We start from the raw sequence: 22,263 nt of genomic DNA, 5'->3' as shown, positions 1-22,263 counted from the left end.
TTATCATATGCATATACTATATTCCTGGCATGAGTAGCAGGACTTTGAAATGTTGCGTGATTTTTAACAAAAAGCTGCAAAAATTCGCAGCCTCCCTAACAGGATATTAACAATCAATGGAAATAGTGGTCATCTGACCACTTCCGTATTGAGCGAGTCACTGGTACTCCCTGCTTTAGTTTTTGCTTGTAAGCAGGAATCAGGAGGATAGAATTACGTTCAGATTTGCTAAATGGAGGGCGAGGGAGAGCTTTGTATGCGTCTCTGTGTGTGGAGTAAAGATGGTAGAGAGGTTTTTTCCTCTAGTTGCACATGTGACATGCTGGTAGAAATGAGGTCAAACGGTTTTAAGTTTGCCTGCATTAATGTCCCATGCCACTAGGAAAGCTGTTTCTCACTTGGGCCGCTTCCAGCGCTTGGACCAAGGCTTGGGATGCATAAGCACTCTGGTCTGGAGGGAAGAATGGGGCAGATAGATATAGGGGGTCAGAAAAATGCTATTCTGTGGGGTCAGACAAATGTTGTTTGGAGATATAGGGGTTATCGGAAACTTCAGTTATTTTGGTAATTAACAGAAAATCTTTGGCAATCGTATTGTAACTTTGGTCATTTATACTTTAAAAACTTTTACAGTTATTCATATATAGCCTTTTTATATCGTCTCCATATTGTCCATGAGTTTCTTGGAAAGTTTACAGAAATATACCCTTCCCTTTGTAACCCTAATATGGGCTCAGACTGTTCTGAGATAAAAGGGGCCAGATGAATAATGTTCTGAGATATAGGGGGTCAGATGAATACTGTTCTGAGATATAGGGGGTCAGACAAATACTGTTCTGAGATATAGGGGGTCAGAAGAATACTGTTCTGAGATATAGGGGGTCAGACGAATACTGTTCTGAGATATAGGGGGTCAGATGAATACTGTTCTGAGATATAGGGGGTCAGATGAATACTGAGATATAGGGGGTCAGATGAATACTGTTCTGCGATATAGGGGGTCAGATGAATACTGTTCTGAGATACAGGGGGGACAAATGAATACTGTTCCGAGATATAGGGGGTCAGATGAATACTGTTCTGGGATATAGGGGGTCAGATGAATACTGTTCTGAGATATAGGGGGTCAGACGAATACTGTTCTGAGCTATAGGGGGTCAGATGAATACTGTTTTGAGATATAAGGGGTCAGATGAATACTGTTCTGAGATATAGGGGGTCCGACGAATACTGTTCTGAGCTATAGGGGGTCAGATGAATACTGTTCTGAGATATAGGGGGTCAGATAAATACTGTTCTGAGATATAGGGGGTCAGATGAATACTGTTCTGAGATATAGGGGGTCAGACGAATACTGTTCTGAGATATAGGGGGTCAGATGAATACTGTTCTGAGATATAGGGGGTCAGATGAATACTTTGCTGTACAAACTGGTATCTGAATCATGTGTCTGAACTATTTACGATCAAATCAAGCAGCAGCACGGCTAGGTGGTCCGGGGACAGCAAGGAGCCCTCATGCCAGGTAGTCCTGAGGCATGGTCCTAGGGCTCAGGTCCTCCGAGAGAGAAAAATAAAGAATTAGAGAGAGCATACTTGAATTCACACAGGACACCGGATAAGATATAACAAACTGACCCTAGCCCCCCAACACATAAACTACTCCAGCATAAATACTGGAGGCTGAGACAGGAGGGGTCAGGAGACACTGTGGCCCCATCCGATGATACCCCCGGACAAGGCCAAACAGGAAGGATATAACCCCACCCACTTTGCCAAAGCACATCCCCCACACCACTAGAGGGATATCTTCAACCACCAACTTACCATCCTGAGACAAGGCCGAGTATAGCCCACAAAGATCTCCTCCACGGCACGACCCAAGGGGGGCGCCAACCCAGACAGGAAGATCACGATGCTCTGGTTTTTTTTTTCTCCAATCCCTTTGCGGAATTTACACAATTGCCATACATGCTCCTTATAAACAATACCCACTTTCATTTCATTTCAACTAACTTTAGTGGGAAAAATACAGAAATGTCAGATTTGTTTTGAACAGAATAAAGATGAGCCAAAATGTGTATTCAATTAAATAATAGCCAGAGCTAGCCACTTACTTTGTTGACAGGCACGTCCCCGGTGACAGAGTGGGGTATGGGCATCATGTCCAAGTCCACGTGCTGTACTCGGGCAGAGCATCTCTCAGGTACTACAGGTTGTTGTCCAGACTCTTTTCCAGCTTCGGGACCTCCAGCTGCTGCAGCCACAGCTCATAGCAGTTCTCCACTCCTGAGGGAGTGAGACAAACGGAGAGATAAACCGTATTTAGCCAAAGGCTATCATGGTCCAGTGCTTTATTCAGATGTACAAACTAAATCAAGGCTCCCCAACCCTTGTCCTGGAGAGCTCCTTCCTTCCACCTGATTCTATTAGTTAGCTGCTAACCAGAACAGAGCAAAACCCTGTTTACCTAGTTGCTCTCCAGCTGTGCGTCCCAATAATTTCCTATCTCCTGAAGTGTGCACTCGTTCTCTACTTCCCACAAATCTAAAAGCATTGGATTGGTAGATTAATGCGCTATTGGGAGTTTCCACCATATTTCTTAAACCAGTTATTTCCTTGCAAATCATTGAGTGCACACTACGAGAGGAAGGATTAATAATTGTGGCATTGACCAGGAGGAAGGTTGGCCATATCTGGACTAAATCAATGTAAATTTAGCTTCTTCACTGCAGATAGAGGGTAGTTCCACAACTAATGGGTCTGACACACTCATCAACTGAGATGCTTATCCAGGAAGCAATACACCCCCCCCGCCCACACACACACACACACAGAGTTCACTAGGGGACCTGTTTGTGTACTACACATAATCATCCTCACCTTGGCCGTCAATGATTTCCTCAAGATAAACGTGGCTCCCAGTCCGTGGCCACTTCTCTGGGTGGAGATGCCCACAAAGCAGTTTGTTTTGACACTGGCGTGAGGGTCTGCCATTGACACAGCTAAGGCACTTCCTGCAAAACACAATGACTGCTTTAGTCTATCAATACATTCATAAGATAAAGCCTAGTGCAGTCAAAATGCAGTTCCTTGTGTTTTGTATCATACCGTACAATAGCTGATGAAACTAACACTGTTAAGCGTGAACATTTTTATTCAGTGTTATTCCCTCATATAGAACAGGTTGTTTGGATCCTGATTGGTGGATATGTGGGAGTAGTGGGACAACTCCCGCTAAATACCATGACATGTTAAATCTCATATTTCCACAGTCATGAGCTAACGACCAGCCTGCTTGAGTAGCAACCTCAGAATGCAAAAGTTCTGTTGCGAGCCTGGAGGCAAGGGAAATAATGGCTGTAAGTGGCCTTCGGTGTGAAAGTGTGATGTCCCATTCTCTGCCAAAGAAGAGGCAAGCACTGGCTGTCAACCCGCACCAGGAACATGGGCAGTTCTTCCACTCTTTTGCCATCAACAGAAACTATTAATATCACCAACTAGCTAAATTAGCTATGTAGGCCTATTGGATATTTATTAACCCATTACAGTCCAAGCCAGAGGAAGGGATCTATTAAACTATATAGAATTGTTTAAACAAGGATCATTTTGGAATTTGATTTTGAATTTTAAGACACCTTGAAGTATCAAAAAAATACATACATACTTTTTAAAAGAATATACCTTTATTATTATTCCCCGCAAACCCTACCGCCGATCCCCCAATTGGAGTAAACGAATAAACACTTCGGCTTTTACCTTCAATTTATACATCTTATACACATTTTACAGACACAATCTATTTTTACAATAGTTATTTTTTGTTTGTTTTTAGTCCTTCCTCTATTTCTGATGTCCATCCAGTTTGATTTCTATTTGTAACTGTGCTTATTTCACAAAGGTTCTGAACCTATATACATTTTACAGACCCCTGCTGTTTTACGTGTTTTATCTTGCTATTAGTCCCACCCTTCAGCTCTATTCAACCACTCCCATCTATCTCTCAACACCATCCTGATGTCGGGACTTTGACAAACTTAGCAGAGAGGGAGTGAAGACCATGAAAACACGCAAGACTGATTGCTATAGCTATGCTCAACAAATACAGTGCCTTCAGAAAGTATTCACACTCCTTGACTTTTTTTCACGTTTTGATTTTTGATTTTTAGACACAATACCCCATAATAAGTAGATTTAAAAAAAAAATGTTATTGTTGTTTTTTTTAACAAAGGAATTATAAATGAAAAGCTGAAATGTCTTTATTCAATAAGTATTCAACCCCTTTTTTATGGCAAGCCTTGTTTAGTTATTTATTTTATCCTTATTTTACCAGGTAAGTTGACTGAGAACACGTTCTCATTTACAGCAACGACCTGGGGAATAGTTACAGGGGAGAGGAGGGGGGATGAATGAGCCAATTGTAAGCTGGGGATGATTTCTTTAAATTATTTTTTTATTTCACCTTTATTTAACCAGGTAGGCTAGTTGAGAACAAGTTCTCATTTGCAACTGCGACCTGGCCAAGATAAAGCGTAGCAATTCAACACATACAACAACACAGAGTTACACATAGAATAAACAAAACATACAGTCAATAATACAGTAGAACAAAAGAAAACAAATAGTCTATATACAGTGAGTGCAAAGAAATAAATAGGCCATGGTGGCGAAGTAATTACAATATAGCAATTAAACACTGGAATGGTAGATCGGCAGAAGATGAATGTGCAGGTAGAGATACTGGGGTGCAAAAGAGCAAAATAAATAAATACCAGTATGGGGATGAGGTAGGTAGATAGATGGGCTGTTTACAGATGGGCTATGTACAGGTGCAGTGATCTGTAAGTTGCTCTGACAGCTGGTGCTTAAAGCTAGTGAGGGAGATGTGAGTCTCCAGCTTCAGATATTTTTGCAATTCGTTCCAGTCACAGATGGCACTGTGATAGACTACATCCAGTTTGTTGAGTAGAGTGTTGGAGGCTATTTTATAGATGACATCACCAAAGTCGAGGATCGGTAGGATGGTCAGTTTTACGAGGGTATGTTTGGCAGCATGAGTGAAGGATGCTTTGTTGCGATATAGGAAGCCGATTCTAGATTTAATTTTGGATTGGTGATGCTTAATGTGAGTCTGGAAGGAGAGTTTACAGTCTAACCAGACACCCAGGTATTAGCAGACCGGGCAGGCAAGCTAGCAGTTAGCAGACCGGGTTAGCAAGCAAGCAGTTAGCAAGGGCTAGCAGTTAGCAGACCGGGCAGGCAAGCTAGCAGATAGCAAGGGCTAGCAGTTAGCAGACCGGGCAGGCAAGCTAGCAGATAGCAGGGGCTAGATAGTTAGCCTTTGGTGGGGGTGTCGTGATGGGGGTAAGTCTGTTTTTGCCTCTTCGTGCGGTGACGTTGATAGACCAGTCGTGGAATTAGTAGGGTTCCAACTAGCTCCTAGGTAGCTAGCAGGACGATATTGTAGCCCAGGAGTATGCTTCGGTGGTAGCACAGGAGCCCTGGCCGGGCTAGCTTCAAGCTAAATTGGTACTTGCTCTGGGATGGAAACGCTAGCCAGGAGTAGTCTTCCGTGATTGCGGTTAGCTAGTTGTGAAGCTCCAGATAAAAAATTTTAGTTTGCGGTAGGAATCCGGGGATAAAAATAACAGGTCCGTTATGCTCTGGTTAGAGTCACGTTGTTCGAACTGACGAGAGCTTTCCGAGCTGAAGGTTAGCTGATGACCGCTGGCAATGGTTTGCTGACTGATATCTGGTAGTTAGCTGGCTAGCTTCAGTTGAGGGATTCCAGATCCGAAGTAAATATAAGTACTTTAGGAAAAAAAAGCAGATCCACTTCACATTGGGTGAGGTGGGTTGCAGGAGAATGTTTAGCAAAATATTTTAAAGGATATGCAACGAAAAATATGTCAAACAATATATACAAGGGACACGACAGGAGAAAGATGTGTGACTGCTACACCATCTTGGATTAAATGGATTAAGTGGCCATGATGTGATATTTAGGTGGCCAGATTAGGAATTTAGCCAGGACACCGGGGTTAACACCCCTACTCTTACAATAAGTGCATCGGGATCTTTAGTGACCACAGAGTCAGGACAGCCGTTTAACATCCCATCCGAAAGACGACACCCTACACAGGGCAATGTCCCTAGTCACTGCCCTGGGGCAATAGGATATTTTTTTAGACCACAGGAAAGGGTGCCTCCTAGTGGCCCTCCAACACCACTTCCAGCAGCAGCTGGTCTCCCATCCAGGGACTGACTACGACCAACTCAGCTTAGCTTCAGAAGCAAGCCAGCAGTGGGATGCAGGGTGGTATGCTGCTGGGTATATATACATTCATGAGTAAAAATGTGCATAATAAGTTGCATGGACTCACTCTGTGTGCACTAATCATTTTTAACATGATTTTTTAAATGACTGCCTCATCTCTGTACCCGACACATACAATTATCTGCAAGGTCCCTCGGTCGAGCAGTGCATTTCAAACACAGATTCTGTCAGGGATGCGTAACTGGTGGCATGGAAGTCAAACGCAAGAGAGCAGAACTTGGTAAATAGCCAGAGCCGTTTAATGTACATAACTACTGGCATACAAAAATAACAAAACACATGGGCACAAAACCCATATCGCACCAGTCACATACAGCACACGTACTTACAATAAACAATTCCCGACAAGGACATGGGGGAAACAGAGGGAACATATACAACATGTAGTTAGGGAATTGAAGCCAGGTAAGTGCGACAACCAGACAAAACAAATGGAACATGAAAAATAGATCGATGATGGCTGGAAGACCGGTGACGTCGACTGCCGAACACCTCCCGAACAAGGAGAGTAACCGACTTCGGAAGAAATCGTCACAGATTCAACCACATAGACCAGGGAGGTTTTCCAATGCTTCGCAAAGAAGGGCACCTATTGGCAGGGGTCAAAAATTTAAGAAGCAGCCATTCAATATCCCTTTGTGCATGGTAACGTTATTAATTGCACTTCGGATGGTGTATCAACACACCCAGTCATTACAAAGATACAGGCGTCCTTCCTAACTCAGTTGCCAGAGAGGAAGGAAACAGCTCAGGGGTTTCACCATGAGGCCAATGGCAACTTTAAAACAGTTACAGAGTTTAACAACATTTTAGTTATCCACAATACTAACGTCATTGACATAGTAAAAAGAAGGAAGCCTGTACAGAATACAAATATTCCAAAACAGGCATCCTGTTTGCAACAAGGCGCTAAAGTAATACTGCAAAAAATGTGGCAAAGCAATTCGCTTTTTGTCCTGAATACAAAGTGTTATGTTTGAGGAAATTCCAATACAACCCATTACTGAGTACCACTCTCTATATTTTCAAGCATAGTCATGGCTGCATCATGTTATGGGTATGCTTGTAACCGATAACGACTGGGGAGCAGAGGCAAAATCCTAGAGGACAACCTGGTTCAGTCTGCTTTCTAACTGACACTGGGAGATTAATTCACCTTTCAGCAGAAAAAAAAACTAAAACCAAAAACCTAAAACACAAAACCCAGTCTACACTGGATTTGCTTACCAAGAAGACAGTAAATGTTCCTCAGTGGCCGAGTTACAGTTTTGACTTAAATCTGCACAATATTCAATGGAAATATTTGAAAATGGTTGTCTAGCAATGATCAATAACCAATTTGACAGGGCTTGAAGAATTTCGAAAAGAATAATGGGCAAATATTGTACAATCCAGGTGTGCAACGCTCTTAGAAACTTACCCAGAAAGACTCACAGCTGTATTTCATTTTCAATATATTGCAGAAATGTCAAAAAAATGTTTCACTTTGTCATTATGGGGCATTGTGTGTAGAAAATATATATCCATTTTGAATTCAGGCTTTAAACACGACAAAATGTGGAATAAGTCAAGTGGTATGAATACTTTCTGAAGGCACTGTATATTATTCTTCTGGCTCTATTTGTGATATTTTACCTTGCCTCGCTGTCTTGCTAGGTAATCAATCCTCTGATGACATCCGAAATGTTGTTGTCGATAACCATCTGATTGCGTGTTTGCCAACTTGCATGAGCTGCATCTGAAGTCAACGTGATCGTATTTACTTCTATATAAACAAACAGGTTTCTGATTTGGAAGTGCGGGCGCAACTGACATGGCCCGGGAAATGGGCCTATACTGCCTAGCAGCACAATGAAGCCTGTTACATTAGCAATCCAAGAACAGATTTAGAATAACAACCATGCAAGTAGCTATACTGCAACAGAACATCACACAAGCGCTCAGCATGGGTCGTTGAATGGAGCTCTCAATAGACTATGTTCTGTACAGGGCTGGCGAACAAATATGGTGTGTAATTGCAATATGATTTATAAACCATCTGTCTCAAATGTCTCTTACCAAAATAAACCTCCACTGGATCATGTCTTTGCGCTCGATGGAGAACTTCAGTGGATTTATTCGGGAAGGATGAATTCTGGACTCAGGAACCTGTGTTCAAAATCAGAACAGAAGCAAGCATTACTAATTGAGAATGGCATAATTGCTGATGAAAAACAAGAGAAATTGCAAAAGTAAAGTCAGTGTTACTATAGCTAAATGGCATTACATAAGTGAGGCAGTGCCAGCCTGTTTGTGCCTTCATGCCAATGTTTGGTTTGACAATGACAGCAATGAAGTTGGCAAAAGTGATAGGCCTAAACATATATGGGAGCAGGCTAGCATCACATCACATTGGTTTCAATGTTATGAACACAGCTTGTTGGCTAGAAAATCCGTAACTACTTACTTTTGCAAGTGAAGCCTCGGACTGTGTTTTGTCAATGATGACAGGTTTTGGTGGAGGGGTGAATTTAGTTGGCTTTGCCATTTTCACTCCCCAGCATGAGGTGAAACATACAGTCCCTTGCAAAAGTATTCACCCCCTTGGAGTTTGTCCTATTTTGTTCCATTACAACCTGTAATTTAAATGGATTTTTATTTAATGGACATACACAAAATAGTCCAAATTGGTGAAGTGAAAAAAAATACTTGTTTCAAAAAAATTAAAAACAGAAAAGTGGTGTGTGCATATGTATTCAGCCCCTTTGCTATGAAGCCCATAAATAAGATCTGGTGCAACCAATTACCTTCAGAAGTCACATAATTAGTTAAATAAAGTCCAACTGTGTGCAATCTAAGTGTCACATAATTTGTCACATGATATACAGTATATATACACACCTGTTCTGAAAGGCCCCAGCGTCTGCAACACCACTAAGCAAGGGGCACCACCAAGCAAGCAGCACCATGAAGAGCAAGGAGCTCTCCAAACAGGTCAGGGACAAAGTTGTGGAGAAGTACAGATCAGGGTTGGGTTTAAAAAAATATATCAGAAACTTTGAACATCCCATGGAGCACCATTAAATCCATTACTAAAAAAATGTAAAGATTATGGCACCACAACAAACCTGTCAAGAGAGGGCCACCCACCAAAACTCATGGACCAGACAAGGAGTGCATTAATCAGAGGGCCAACAAAGAGACCAAAGATACCCTCTGAAGGACCTGCAAAGCTGCACAGCGGAGATTGGAGTATCTGTCCATAGGACCACTTTAAGATGTACACTCCACAGAACTGGGCTTTATGGAAGAGTGTCCAGAAAAAAAGCCATTTGCTTAAAGAAAAAAATAAGCAAACACATTTGACGTTCGCCAAAAAGCATGTGGGGGACTCTCCAAACATATGGAAGAAGGTACTCTGGTCAGATAAGACAAAAATGTTGCATTTGGGCCATCAAGGAAAACGCTATGTCTGGCGCAAACCCAACACCTTTCATCACCCCGAGAACACAGTGAAGCATGGTGGTGGCAGCATCTGCTGTGGGGGTGTTTTTCCATCGGCAGAGACTGGGAAACTGGTCAGAAATTAAGGAATGATGGATGGTGCTAAATACAGGGAAATTCTTGAGGGAAACCTGTTTCAGAAAATGTGAGACTGGGACGGAGGTTCACCTTCCAGCAGGACCATGACTCTAAGCATACTGCTAAAGCAACACTCAAGTGGTTTAAGGGGAAACGTTTAAATGTATTGGAATGGCCTAGTCAAAGCCCAGACATCAATCCAATTGATAATCTGTGGTATGACTTAAAGATTTTTGTACACCAGTGGAACCCATCCAACTTGAAGGAGCTGGAGCAGTTTTGTCTTGAAGAATGGGCAAAAATCCCAGTGGCTAGATGTGCCAAGCTTATAGAGACATACCCCAAGAGATTCACAGCTGTAATTGCTGCAAAAGGTGCCTCTACAAATTATTGACTTTGGGGGGTGAATAGTTATGCACGCTCAAGTTCTGTTTTTTGAATTATTTCTTGTCTGTTTCACAATAAAACATATTTTGCATCTTCAAAGTGGTAGGCATGCTTTGTAAATCATATGATACAACCCCCCCCAAAAAATCAATTTTAATTCCAGGTTGTACGGCAACAAAATAGGGAAAATGCCAAGGTGGTAAATACTTTCGCAAGCCACTGTAGATGTGGACAAGAACTCTAAAGAAGAAACAGAAACACTCAGTCTGTTTATAACATTGAACATTTCAATAGCAATCTCACACTAGCACAGCGCTAGCTAGCTAACATCAATGTAATTTCGTAACAGTGGCTAGCTAGCTCAATATTGGAATAAAGGAACCTAGCATTATTCTTTAATCCAAGGACCTTACATGTTCTGTTTAATGGGCGAATTGGCTCGAAGTCAAAACAGCCAAATGCTCCATCTAAACGTGAATCGATTCTCAATTGTGGCACGGTTCCAGAAACACAAATTCCTCTACTTTCTTATCTAAATAATTTCACAAATGCAAAATATAATATTTTGGGCGACCCAACCAAATTCACATAAAATGTGAGTTACAGATCTGTCATTCTAATTCAAAACAAGACTACGTGTGCTATTTTTATGCTTCCTGTTATGTTGAGTTTTTGCGTCTTTCATTTTCATTTTTGTACACCAGCTTTTTTGAAATATATGTCCAGAATATATACTGAACAAAAATATAAACGCAACATGTAAAGTTATGGTTCCATGTTTCATGAGCTGAAATAAAAGATCCCAGAAATTTTCCATATGCAAAAAAGTTAATTTCTCTCAAATATTGTGCCCACATTTGTTTACATCCCTGTTAGTGAGCATTTCTCCTTTGCCAAGATAATCCATCCACCTGACAAGTGTGGCATGTCAAGAAGCTGATTACAGCATGATCATTACACCGCTGTGTAAAAGGCTGCTAAAATGTGCAGTTTTGTCACACCACACAATGCCACAGATGTCTCAAGTTGAGGGAGCGTGCAATTGGCATGCTGACTGCAAGAATGTCCACCAGAGCTGTTGCCAGAAAATTGAATGGTAATTTCTCTACCATAAGCCGCCTCCAACATCGTTTTATAGAATTTGGCAGTATGTCCAACCGGCCTCACAACTGCAGACCACGCGTAACCATGCCAGCCCAGCACCTCCACATCAGCCTTCTTCACCTGCGGAATCATCTGAGACCAGCCACCCAGACAGCTGAGGAAACAGTGGGTTTGCACAACCGAAGCTACGGACAACGAACACAATTGCATTTTATCGATGGCAATTTGATCCTGAGGACCATTGTAATGCCATTCATCCACCACCATCACCTCGTGTTTCAGCATGATAATGCACGGCCCCATGCCAGGTCACAAGGATATATACACAATTCCTAGAAATGTCCCAATGTCCATGGCCTGCACACTCACCAGACATGCCACACATAGAGTATGTTTGGGATGCTCTGGAACAACGTGTACGAGAGCATGTTCCAGTTCCCGCCAATATCCAGCAACTTCACACAGCCATTGAAGAGGAGTGGGACAACATTCCACAGGCCACAATCAACAGCCTGATTAAATCTATGCGAAGGAGATGTGTCGTGCTGCAAGGCAACACCAGATACTGATTGGTTTTCTGATCCACGCGCCTATTGTTTTTTTAAGGGATCTGTGACCAACAGATACATATCTGTATTCCCAGTCATGTGAAATCCATAGATTAGGACATAATCAATTTATTTCAATTGACTGATTTCCTTATATTAACTGGAACTCAGTAAAATCTTTGAAATGTTGCATGTTGAGTTGATATATTTGTTCAGTGTAACTAGCACAGTTAGTCCACCCTGTCTTCCGGCTTTTTTCTGTAAACAAGGACTGTAGTAACATGGAAATATGTCCGTGTGGGAACCCTAACCCTATAAAGATGTGTATCAATTCATTTATTTGATTTTTTTGCACACATTTCCAGATGTGTGATCCAGATCACACCGACTGTGTCATTGCATTTTGGTACACCAAAAGCACATTCATTTCCAATTAAACACTTTATTTGCCTTGCAGCATTGTGTTGCAGAGGCAGTTGCCATGTGTTCTGTGTGCATACTTTTGGATTTATGGAACATATGCATCAAACTGTATGCTGACTCTTCGATCACACCGACAGTGTCATTGCGCAAAATAGTAAGCAGCATTCTCTGGATATGTATGCAACAGAAGTTCAAGCCATCTATGCATACATTCAATAAATCTAATGTATGCACCACACCAAACGTACTGCAACTGCCTCTGCAATGCAATGCGGCAAGGCAAACACAGTGTTTCATTGGAAATGAATGTAATTCTGGTGTACCAAAATGCTGTTTTCAAAGCTAGTCAAGCCTCCCTGTGTGGACAGCCATGTTGGAAGCTGACCTTCGGGCTGACCTTGCCTGCTGTGAATTGTCACAGAATCGGAAAGGGACAAAACATGCAGTTTATCCTTTCATCCACACGATGTCACTAAAGATATACATCAAAATGGGGCCATCAACAGAAATGGAGGAATGAGAAAATGACATCCCATGCATGCATGCATGCTTCTGATCCTAGAACATTTCACATGCAAATAGCTATTGATTTAATATTTATAACTCCAGGAATTACACTTTTTAGTTATTCAAAATCAAGATGTACTATGTATGGAAATCTTACTGTGGCTGATGATGTAGGGCAGTCTAATTCTGAACGGATGATAATGATGATGTGTTGGTGTTGAATCTCATTTCAATCAGGCATAATCATTTGATTTAAATACTGAATAAATAACCTACTCTGCAGGAGCAATGACGCAGCAGTCTAAAGGCACTGCATCTCAGTGCTAGAGGCGTCACTACAGACACCCTGGTTCAATTCCGGGCTGTATCACAACTGGCCGTGATTGGGAGTCCCATAGGGTGGCGCACAATTGGCCCAGCAACGTCCGGGTTTGGAAGGTGTAGGCCGCAATTGTAATTAAGAATTTGTTCTTAATTGACTTGCCTAGTTAAATAAAAAATAAAAAAATAAAATGAGGAGGTGGACCCACCAAAGGAGAACTTGAACCACTCACAGGGTGAGTAGCCTACACTACCACCTGTGACATAAAAGCCTGGGCCTCTTGTTAGAGGCAGTATACCTTCCCATACAGGTGCTACATGTCCCAATACCAATGAGGGAACATTTCCAACAAAGGCCCGAGGGACCACAGGGATCTCATCACTGCCAACAGTGTAGCAATTGAGGAGGAACAGCCAAAGCCAGGCTTAAACCAGGAACCCGGTAGTTATATGGTGAGATGCATTAACTTTGTCATGAAAGACTAGGCCTATAGACATCCTTCTCACAAGCAGGCTAGTGACATTCGGTGACAAGCTCAGTTTGATGTGAGTGCAAGTAAAATTGTTTTCAATTCCATAGACAGACCAATGTAGGCTACATCTTTTCTTATTTTTATTTATCTTGTTTTTATTTTCTACCTGTCATGTTTGAATTGTGGTGTTAGCCTGTGTGTGAGTGTTTCTTTTCTAACCTGAATGCCACTACTGAAATTGCCCCTCGGAAGAGTTCATCTACTCTATACTATTTCTGAATAGATACAAAAATGGTTATAGCCTAGTGCCCTTGCATGGAGTGGCTGTAGAGATTATAGTGAAGCAGCAGCCCAGAATGGGAGGCTTTCAGACCATGCAGACACCACTCCTACAGGTGGGCAAAGATTGTCTACCTGACATGATGACTCCTTGCTGTCCCCAGTCCACCTGGCCATGCTGCTGCTCCAGTTTCAACTGTTCTGCCTTACTATTATTCGACAATGCTGGTCATTTATGAACATTTGAACATCTTGGCCATGTTCTTTTATAATCTCCACCCGGCACAGCCAGAAGAGGACTGGCCACCCCACATAGCCTGGTTCCTCTCTAGGTTTCTTCCTAGGTTTTGGCCTTTCTAGGGAGTTTTTCCTAGCCACCGTGCTTCTACACCTGCATTGCTTGCTGTTTGGGGTTTTAGGCTGGGTTTCTGTACAGCACTTTGAGATATCAGCTGATGTACGAAGGGCTATATAAAAAAATATATTTAAAAAAATGATATTAACAAGATAGTCAAGTGACCGCTCTAACAATGGAAATACATGTCCTCAAAGATGGAAGGCAGGCCAGATCAGCTGGGACCATTCTAGCCAATAAGAGGGCAGATACGCATGTTAACAACAGGCCATAGAGATAGATGACTCATTTTTGTATCTGTGCCATTATAGCATCTGTGTCAGCATTCTCCATATTAAAGTAGTCCATTTTCATCTTCTTCATTAGCGGATTGCGCCCAACTCATAGGAATCCCCACCCAGTTGACTACTTTAAAATGGTGGAAGCCCTCAATGGCAATGTCCATGCTAAAACTGGTTTTATATAACAGGTGGTTTGGAATTCCCATTGTTAAAGCCTATCCTGCCCATGTTATACTAAACAACATACACATAGCCACTACATTCAAAAAAGGGGCATTGTTTACATCGTTATCTAGCAACGCACTACTACTACAACAATGTTGCAATATTGAAATTCGATCTCCACTAGTAATGGGAGTCAGGATGAGACAGACAGGCAGCTTTTCTTAGGCAGTCAAAATCATGAATCAACATACTTGTATGGACACATGCAAACGAAATGCAGCTCGTTCGCAGTCTTTCCAGCTTCAGTCTGAAGTGATTGTGTTAGCTGTGTAGTTAGCTAGCTCACAAGGGGGAAATAGCCCCCTTAGCAATGATTTTTGTTTGCCACAGCAACCTGCAAAGTTCTTGAACTATCAACCATCACTTACAAATTGAACTAACAATCATAGAACAACTAAAATTGCACTTGACAACCAGTTTTGGTGAATGTAGCATCATGTTTTGTTGAAAGATTAATGGTTTGGGAAATAATTTAGCTTTTTAATGTTGGTAACCTGTGTTGAAAAATTCATGGTTTGGGAAATAATTTAGCTTTTTAATGCTGGTAACATGTTGTATAAAAGCAATAAGAGGCCTTAATGAAAGGCAATGCGTTCTGACATTTGTATCATGGCTTTGGTGGTCTACACCAGTCAGCTTCGCCTTGTAGCTATGACCACTTCACAGCCATTATAAAAATGTCAGAACACATCGCCTTATGTATTGTTGCTTAAATATCCATGATGAGTCCTCTATATCTTGCCAAAATGCCACGTGCGTCCACTTATATTAGTGCATTCCTAACAACCTAAACATTACAAAACGTATATTTGATCAAATAAGCGACACGTAGCAACTTAGCAATTATTTTTTTGTTGTTGATCAAATTCGACACTCTCTCGCTGACCTCCAAACCAAAATTCCTCACTTCGCGGGCTTATTTTCGTAGACAGATTTAGTCTCCGTAAAACCTCTCGCTTCGTCTTTTCTTCTCTGAGATGGGCCAGCCACTTTGGACACGCAGTTCGAAATAGACGTTCCCTCGTGCGTCGCCGCTTGGCTTGAGCTGTCGCTCCTTCTCTTCCTCTCGGGGATGGTGAGGTGATTCGGAGCATGAGCAATGGGACTGAGCTGACACAGAACCTAAACCCCAAAGCAACGCTGGACTTTCAGAACGCGGAGAAGAAGACACTCGACATTTCTCGCAGTTTCAAGGATGTTCTTCCCAGATGTGCCTCCACCCATCAATTATGCACTCGTGTTGGGAATAACGTGTCTGACGGTCTTCTGCAACTTCACCAAAGGTTCCTCTGAGTTTTCAGGTTGGGAAAGCATGCTTACCCCTTTATAATTAATGCTGCTTTTGTTGAACCATTCTAGTGTGTATTATGTATATGTGACGTAAATGCTTTAAAGAGTTGTTTTGGGCTACAACAAGTGATACAGAAAGCCATGGTGCATGGTGGTCATTGCACAGAAAGTATTTTTGGGCTACTTTGGCTGCCTTTAGACAGGCAGCCCAATTCTTATATTGTTTCCACTAATTGGCATTTTGACCAATCACATCAGCTCTTTTTCAGAACAGGTATAAATTGGTCAAAAGACCAATTAGTGAGCGAAACAATATATTCGAATTGGGCTACCAGTCAAGATGCAGCCTAGGTTTCAGATTTGCAGAACACAGTCCAAATGGTTATTGGTTGCAGTTTTTTACTAGCCTACTTGTTTTGTAGTCAATGGGCCCTCATTGGCGTGTTGCAACCTGTCATGCATGTGTTTGTTTCGTAGTAGGCTAAACGACCATGGCTTTTACAGGTACACTCTGTAAGATGTGCATGCCATCAAAGAGTGGACCCCCAACACAAACGTAAACAATGGTGGTAAATGTATCCCATGGCTTCACATGCAAGTGACATTGATATTCCAGGCTATATCTAGTGCTTAAGGCATGACATTCCATAGAGGAACATGACTGTTTTTTTGATACATTATTCGTCAGAATATGACAACTAAGCCCTAAAACAACGTTTTTGTTGTTGTTATAAGGTATAGAGTTGCGCTAATCTCAACAAGGTAAAGTCATATTATTCCAAGTGAAGTGTAGGCCTATTTCATTCCATGATTTTACAGGAAATGTTACTGGCTTTAAATCATGCTGAAAGCCTCATGTGCCTGGTGCCCTGGATAAACAGGTGCCCTGTTGTTTTGCTGCTTGACAATGACCCACAGGCACTTCAAATAAGTCTTTTGTTTTCACTGTAGCCAGTGCCTCAGTATCAGGTATTGTAAGCCTAGTACTCTTAACTCACATGTGTAAATAGCACACACAACTTCCTGATCGCGTGTGCAGATTAAGACATGACAAAATGGAGTCAATGTTTTACTTCATGAAAGCTTATACTACTACCTCACCCGTCCGGAAAAATAAATGACCCACATTCTTCCGACTTCCAACACAGCCGTATTGAGAATATTGCAAGAGCATTGGCAGATATGGATCCACGTAACATTACTCATGTGGGTGTTTTCTCGCTGTTTGCCACACAGTAAAGAACCTAACCCCTAACTGTGGTCTATTGTAATGAATGGAAACGTAGTATGGTCCAAGCCCGCAAAGTTTCATTATGAATTCAGTTAATTTCACATGCAGAATACACAGTACCAGTAGAACACAGTACTAGGGGAGACCTTTCCAGGGAGACTTCGCAAGAAAGTCAGCAAGGGAAACTTCAGAAGACACCACTGTTCTCTCATTTGAGGTTGGAGGCCAACTCTTCGCTAGCCCCCAAGCCAGGCCAGCTACTTTGTTTCAGACTGAGTAGCAGCAGCAGCAGCAGGGAGGGACGTTTTGTTTACAGTGTCATAAACCAGGAAGAGAGCTTTGTGTCAATGTGAATTGGCTTCTAATGGGTCTCCTAATGGTTTTAAATGAGCGGACAAATGCCTGACCGGGGGCCAAGGTTTTAAAGAGCAGATGTGTTTAAGTTAACTTGTGTGTGAAGTTTGAAGTTAACGTAACCCTACTTTTGTGCCCTGTTGCGTAGGTGACAGCTGTCATTACATCTTAAAAGGCTGAAAACTTTACATCTAGAGTCTCTTCAACTCAATATTGTCCAAAAATAGATTAAGTCGATAGGCCTGTAATGTGACCTCGGAGAAAACATGTTACACTATTTTCAAAACATTGGGTCATAGGCAGGACTTAATTCTGCAAAATCTAGAAAATCTCTAATTCGGCAGCTTTGTAGCAACATAAACACATTTCTTGAGATAAGTGCACACAAGTTCGACTTAAGCCTAAATCATTCATTATAGTCAATGTGCGATTTGAAAAAGCATTTGACTTAAGTGCATTAGGATCCAGGCCTTGCTCATCTCGTTTCCTCTCCTTTATGACCCCTGACCTAAGACAACACGATAGACCTAAGAGTTACAGTGAAAAGTAATTGGAAACCAACTAGTCCTTATACCTATCCATTCCTCTGAAGGGGAAGGAGACAGGAAAGGAAGCCATTAAGTACAATTTAGTTGCGGCTTCCAACCATGAGACATATCGTCTAGCCTCTCCTCCCTGCAGATGTAGGCTAGGCCTAGAGACGGCCATCTTCATCAGCTCCTGTCACCCTCCTCAGCTCAGCAGCAGCTGTGAATCAAAGGCTTGGTACTTGGTCTCCAGGGAGACGACAGCTGGCCAAGAATGTGCCTTGTTGCTAAAGTTCTCTGTCAGTGCCCCAGATGGCATTTGGAAGCAGAGTTATTTTCTTAACTCACATGGAATTGAATGCTGCCTAGTCATCAGTTTTTGCTTGTTGCGTTGGAGTGGTCCTGTTGAGCAAACAAGATTGATTTTGGGGACTCAGGTCTCAAATTCCGAACCCCCGGCCCTATTTCTAATATAATTTAGGAGTTTAGGAACCAGGAATGGCATTTCCTTCCCCTTCCCCCAAAGGGACAAAGTACTGGAATCAATAGACAATTGACAATTCCTTATGCCAAAGTCCTCCTAATGAAAGTAAAGATGTGTACATATCAGTGCATATCAGCGCTAGTCATGCATTTCCAGTTGTCATAATGTCATGTTCGCTCTAGAAACCTAGAAATCAAGGCTAAACCAGTGCTGACAATGTTAGCTTAAATAGCATGCAAGTATAGGCGATAGGGGGATACCTAGTCAGTTGTTCAACTGAACACATTCAACTGAAATGAACCCAACCCCTCTGAATCAGAGCAAGCATTGAATTATTTAATTCACCCTTAGATATAAAAAAAACAATGTTGGTGGTAGGTAATTGAGTTCTATCTCTCCTTATCACCTCTATTATTCCAACACACAGCTGCCTGAATGACTCATTTAATGGCGCCGGAGGAGATGGCTGCCGTTTTGCGGGCTCTTAACCAAATTGTGTTTTTTTGCATTCTTTGTAACTTATTTTGTACATAATGTTTCTGCCACCGTCTCTTATGACCGAAAAGAGCTTCTGGATATCAGGACAGCGATTACTCACCTCGAACTGGACAAAGATTTTTTTCTTCGAGGGCTTGTTAGTAAGTATTTCACTGTAAGGTTGTACCTGTTGTATTCGGCGCATGTGACAAATACAATTTTATTTAATTAGAAAGTGGGGAGTGAGCATTTAATGTAGAAGACCCCCTTGGGCTACGAGCTAGCTCTTTAAATATGCAGTCAGTCATGTCAGAAGCAGACTCATTACTTACCAACAACAGCTGCAAATTCCAATACAACTTTATCAGTGACGAATTCCCAAGATTTGTGAATCTGATCGGACCAAACAGCTAGCGCAACAGCTAAAATGGCTTTGAAAAAAACATGATTTCGGGTTTTAGGGAGAGGAATCTAACAAAATAACTACACTATGCCATTCACTAATCATAAACTATTCACATATAATAGACATGTCGGTACATTTGTGGACTAAATTCATACTTACTGAACCTTTAATATTAAAATGCCTTTATCTTATCCCAAGCTTTTCTTGGGGAATTAGAACCATCATCATTATCAGTACTTGGACATTGAATCATAGTGCTTGAAGCGTAGGTCCTTTTCTCAGCAATGACGGGTATACAACATTGGAACTTTAAAGGGATAGTCTATTCAGATTTCAAGTCAAAGATTCTGAAAATCATTTTGTCTAGCTAAATTACTTGTTTTGAAGTTTCTTTGCACTTAAACATTACATTAATCCACCTTTTCTATGCCTTTGGGATAACACATTCTCTCAGGCACACATTGTCTACCAGTGTGACATATGACCCCAGCTGCAGAAGTATTTTACCCCAATCTTTCTTTCGGTGTCGTCCAGCCCAAAGCGTCATGCAGGGTTGCTCCATAGGTCTCTATTATTGTAGACCCACCAGGATGTTACAGTGAACTTTCCCCCTCTCTCTCTCTCTCTCTTTCTGTGTCTCGTAAACCTGTGGCCGGGAGACCAGTTTAACCTCAGTCAATGGCTGTTAAATGGTCACGGGGTCAACAAAGGTCAAACCCTCTTAACTAATGTGTGTGTGTGGCTGGAGGGCTAATGATCCATCTTGCCTTCCTGTCTCTGCTCTTGATGTGAGCATACACGGAGAGTCAAAACCCACAGTTTTGTGTTTTAAATCAACATTTTCCAAAGAAGGCCACCCAAATCATAGCATTTTGTTTGGTTGTGTTCCTGTTACTAAATGTGATGTCTGATTAAACAAAGTGTTGGAAGCTTTGCTGGTTGCTCGTGTAGAGATCTATGCAAGGAGTAGCAAGATTCAGCAACAGCAGCCCATTTGGAGAGCATGCTAACCTAACCTCACCTGGGACCTCCATGTAAAACCAGCATGGACACAGGCCCACCCACTGGGGAGCCAGGCCCTGACAGGCCAACCCAATCAGATTGATGTAGTTTAAGCATTGTTGTGGACTTTTTTTTCTCCCTTCTATAAAACAAGTGTGATGTATAGGACAACCTTTGCACACAGGTGCCTTTCCTTCACTGGACGGGCCTTGTGGGAACTGTTTTGGCAAAATCCCCTCATTGTTTTTTGGTGGAATTCAAGTCTAATATAAACATTCTTCTAATATTTGCATTCTTCTAATATTCTTATTTGCACTGCATCTATGACTGTATGAAAAAACGTAGCGTAATGGGCACACAACAGATAATAAAAGAGTCAATAAAACATTGTTTCCCTCATACAGACAAGGCAGTGCTCATTGCCACTGCGCTCGATCCCCGACACAAGCACATGCGCTTTGTGGAGCAGCATCTCCGCCTGGAGATCAAGGAAAAGCTAACCGAAATGTAATGCAGAAACAAACTGCCGATTTCAAGTGCCAGCAATGCTGATGATGCTAACGCACACCCACATCACCAGCCCTCCACAGCCTTTTTGGAGAGGAATACTACACCAATGACGGGAACCAAAAAAAACAAGTTGAGCTTTATTTCACGAGCTGTGCAAACCACCTCAGGTCAACCCCCCATGTTTGACTTTTAGTTTTTATTAAGGACACTTAATGTGTTTATTTTCTTTCAACATATATATTTGTTTTGCACAATAATCAGTGTCGTCGAGTAAGATATAGTAGCCCCGTTCTGAAGACACAGCCTTTTTCAAGTTTATTGTGTTTTCCTCATGTTCAATAAATTGATCTTTATTTAATCAACTAATAGATGAAAAACAGTCACAAATAGTATGTATTATATGTAATTCACTTGTTCACTGAATGTTTTGGGTCATGTCAGGTTAATTACATGCAGTTAAAGTTGGAAGTTTACATACACCTAAACCAAATACATTTAAATACGTTTTTCACAATTCCTGACATTTAATCCTCGTAAAAATTCCCTGTCTTAGGTCAGTTAGGATCAACACTTCATTTTAAGAATGTGAAATGTCAGAATAATAGTAGAGAATGATTTATTTCAGCTTTTATTTCTTTCATCACATTCCCAGTGGGTCAGAAGTTTACATACACTCAGTTAGTATTTGGTAACATTGCCTTTAAATGGTCAAACGTTTCGGGTAGCCTTCCACAAGCTTCCCACCATAAGTTGGGTGAATTTTGGCCCATTCCTCCTGACAGAGCTGGTGTAACTGAGTCAGGTTTATAGACCTACTTGCTCGCACACGCTTTTTTAGTTCTGCCAACACATTTTCTAAAGGATTGAGGTCAGGGCTTTGTGATGGCCACTCCAATATGTTGACTTTGTTGTCCTTAAGCCATTTTTCCACAACTTTGGAAGTATGCTGGGGTCATTGTCCATTTGGTAGACCCATTTGTGACCAAGCTTTAACTGATGTCTTGAGATGTTGCTTCAATATATCCACATAATTTTCCAACCTCATGATGCCATCTATTTTGTGAAGTGCACCAGTCCCTCCTGCAGAAAAGCACCCCCACAACATGTTGCTGCCACCCCCGTGCTTCACGGTTAGGATGGTGTTCTTTGGCTTGCAAGCTTCCCCCTTTTTCCTTCAAACA

General features: G+C 41.7%; 1 protein-coding gene and 1 pseudogene across 1 annotated transcript in view; one reads left to right on the top strand and one right to left on the bottom strand.

Moving 5' to 3' along the window:
- Window positions 1-394: 394 nt before the first annotated feature.
- Window positions 395-8,864, bottom strand: LOC115140431 (large ribosomal subunit protein bL19m-like; annotated as a pseudogene).
- Window positions 8,865-15,517: 6,653 nt separating this feature from the next.
- LOC115139566 (protein eva-1 homolog C-like) overlaps window positions 15,518-22,263 on the top strand; it is a 146,114-nt gene continuing 139,368 nt past the window's right edge. The window contains exon 1 of the mRNA XM_029677097.2: window positions 15,518-16,102. Coding sequence (XP_029532957.2) covers window positions 15,997-16,102 — 106 coding nt within the window. The 5' untranslated portion in view covers window positions 15,518-15,996. The remainder of the gene's footprint in view (window positions 16,103-22,263) is intronic.

Source organism: Oncorhynchus nerka, linkage group LG13 (assembly GCF_034236695.1).
Source record: "Oncorhynchus nerka isolate Pitt River linkage group LG13, Oner_Uvic_2.0, whole genome shotgun sequence".
Taxonomy (NCBI): domain Eukaryota; kingdom Metazoa; phylum Chordata; class Actinopteri; order Salmoniformes; family Salmonidae; genus Oncorhynchus; species Oncorhynchus nerka.
This window is presented reverse-complemented; position numbering and strand designations above follow the sequence as displayed.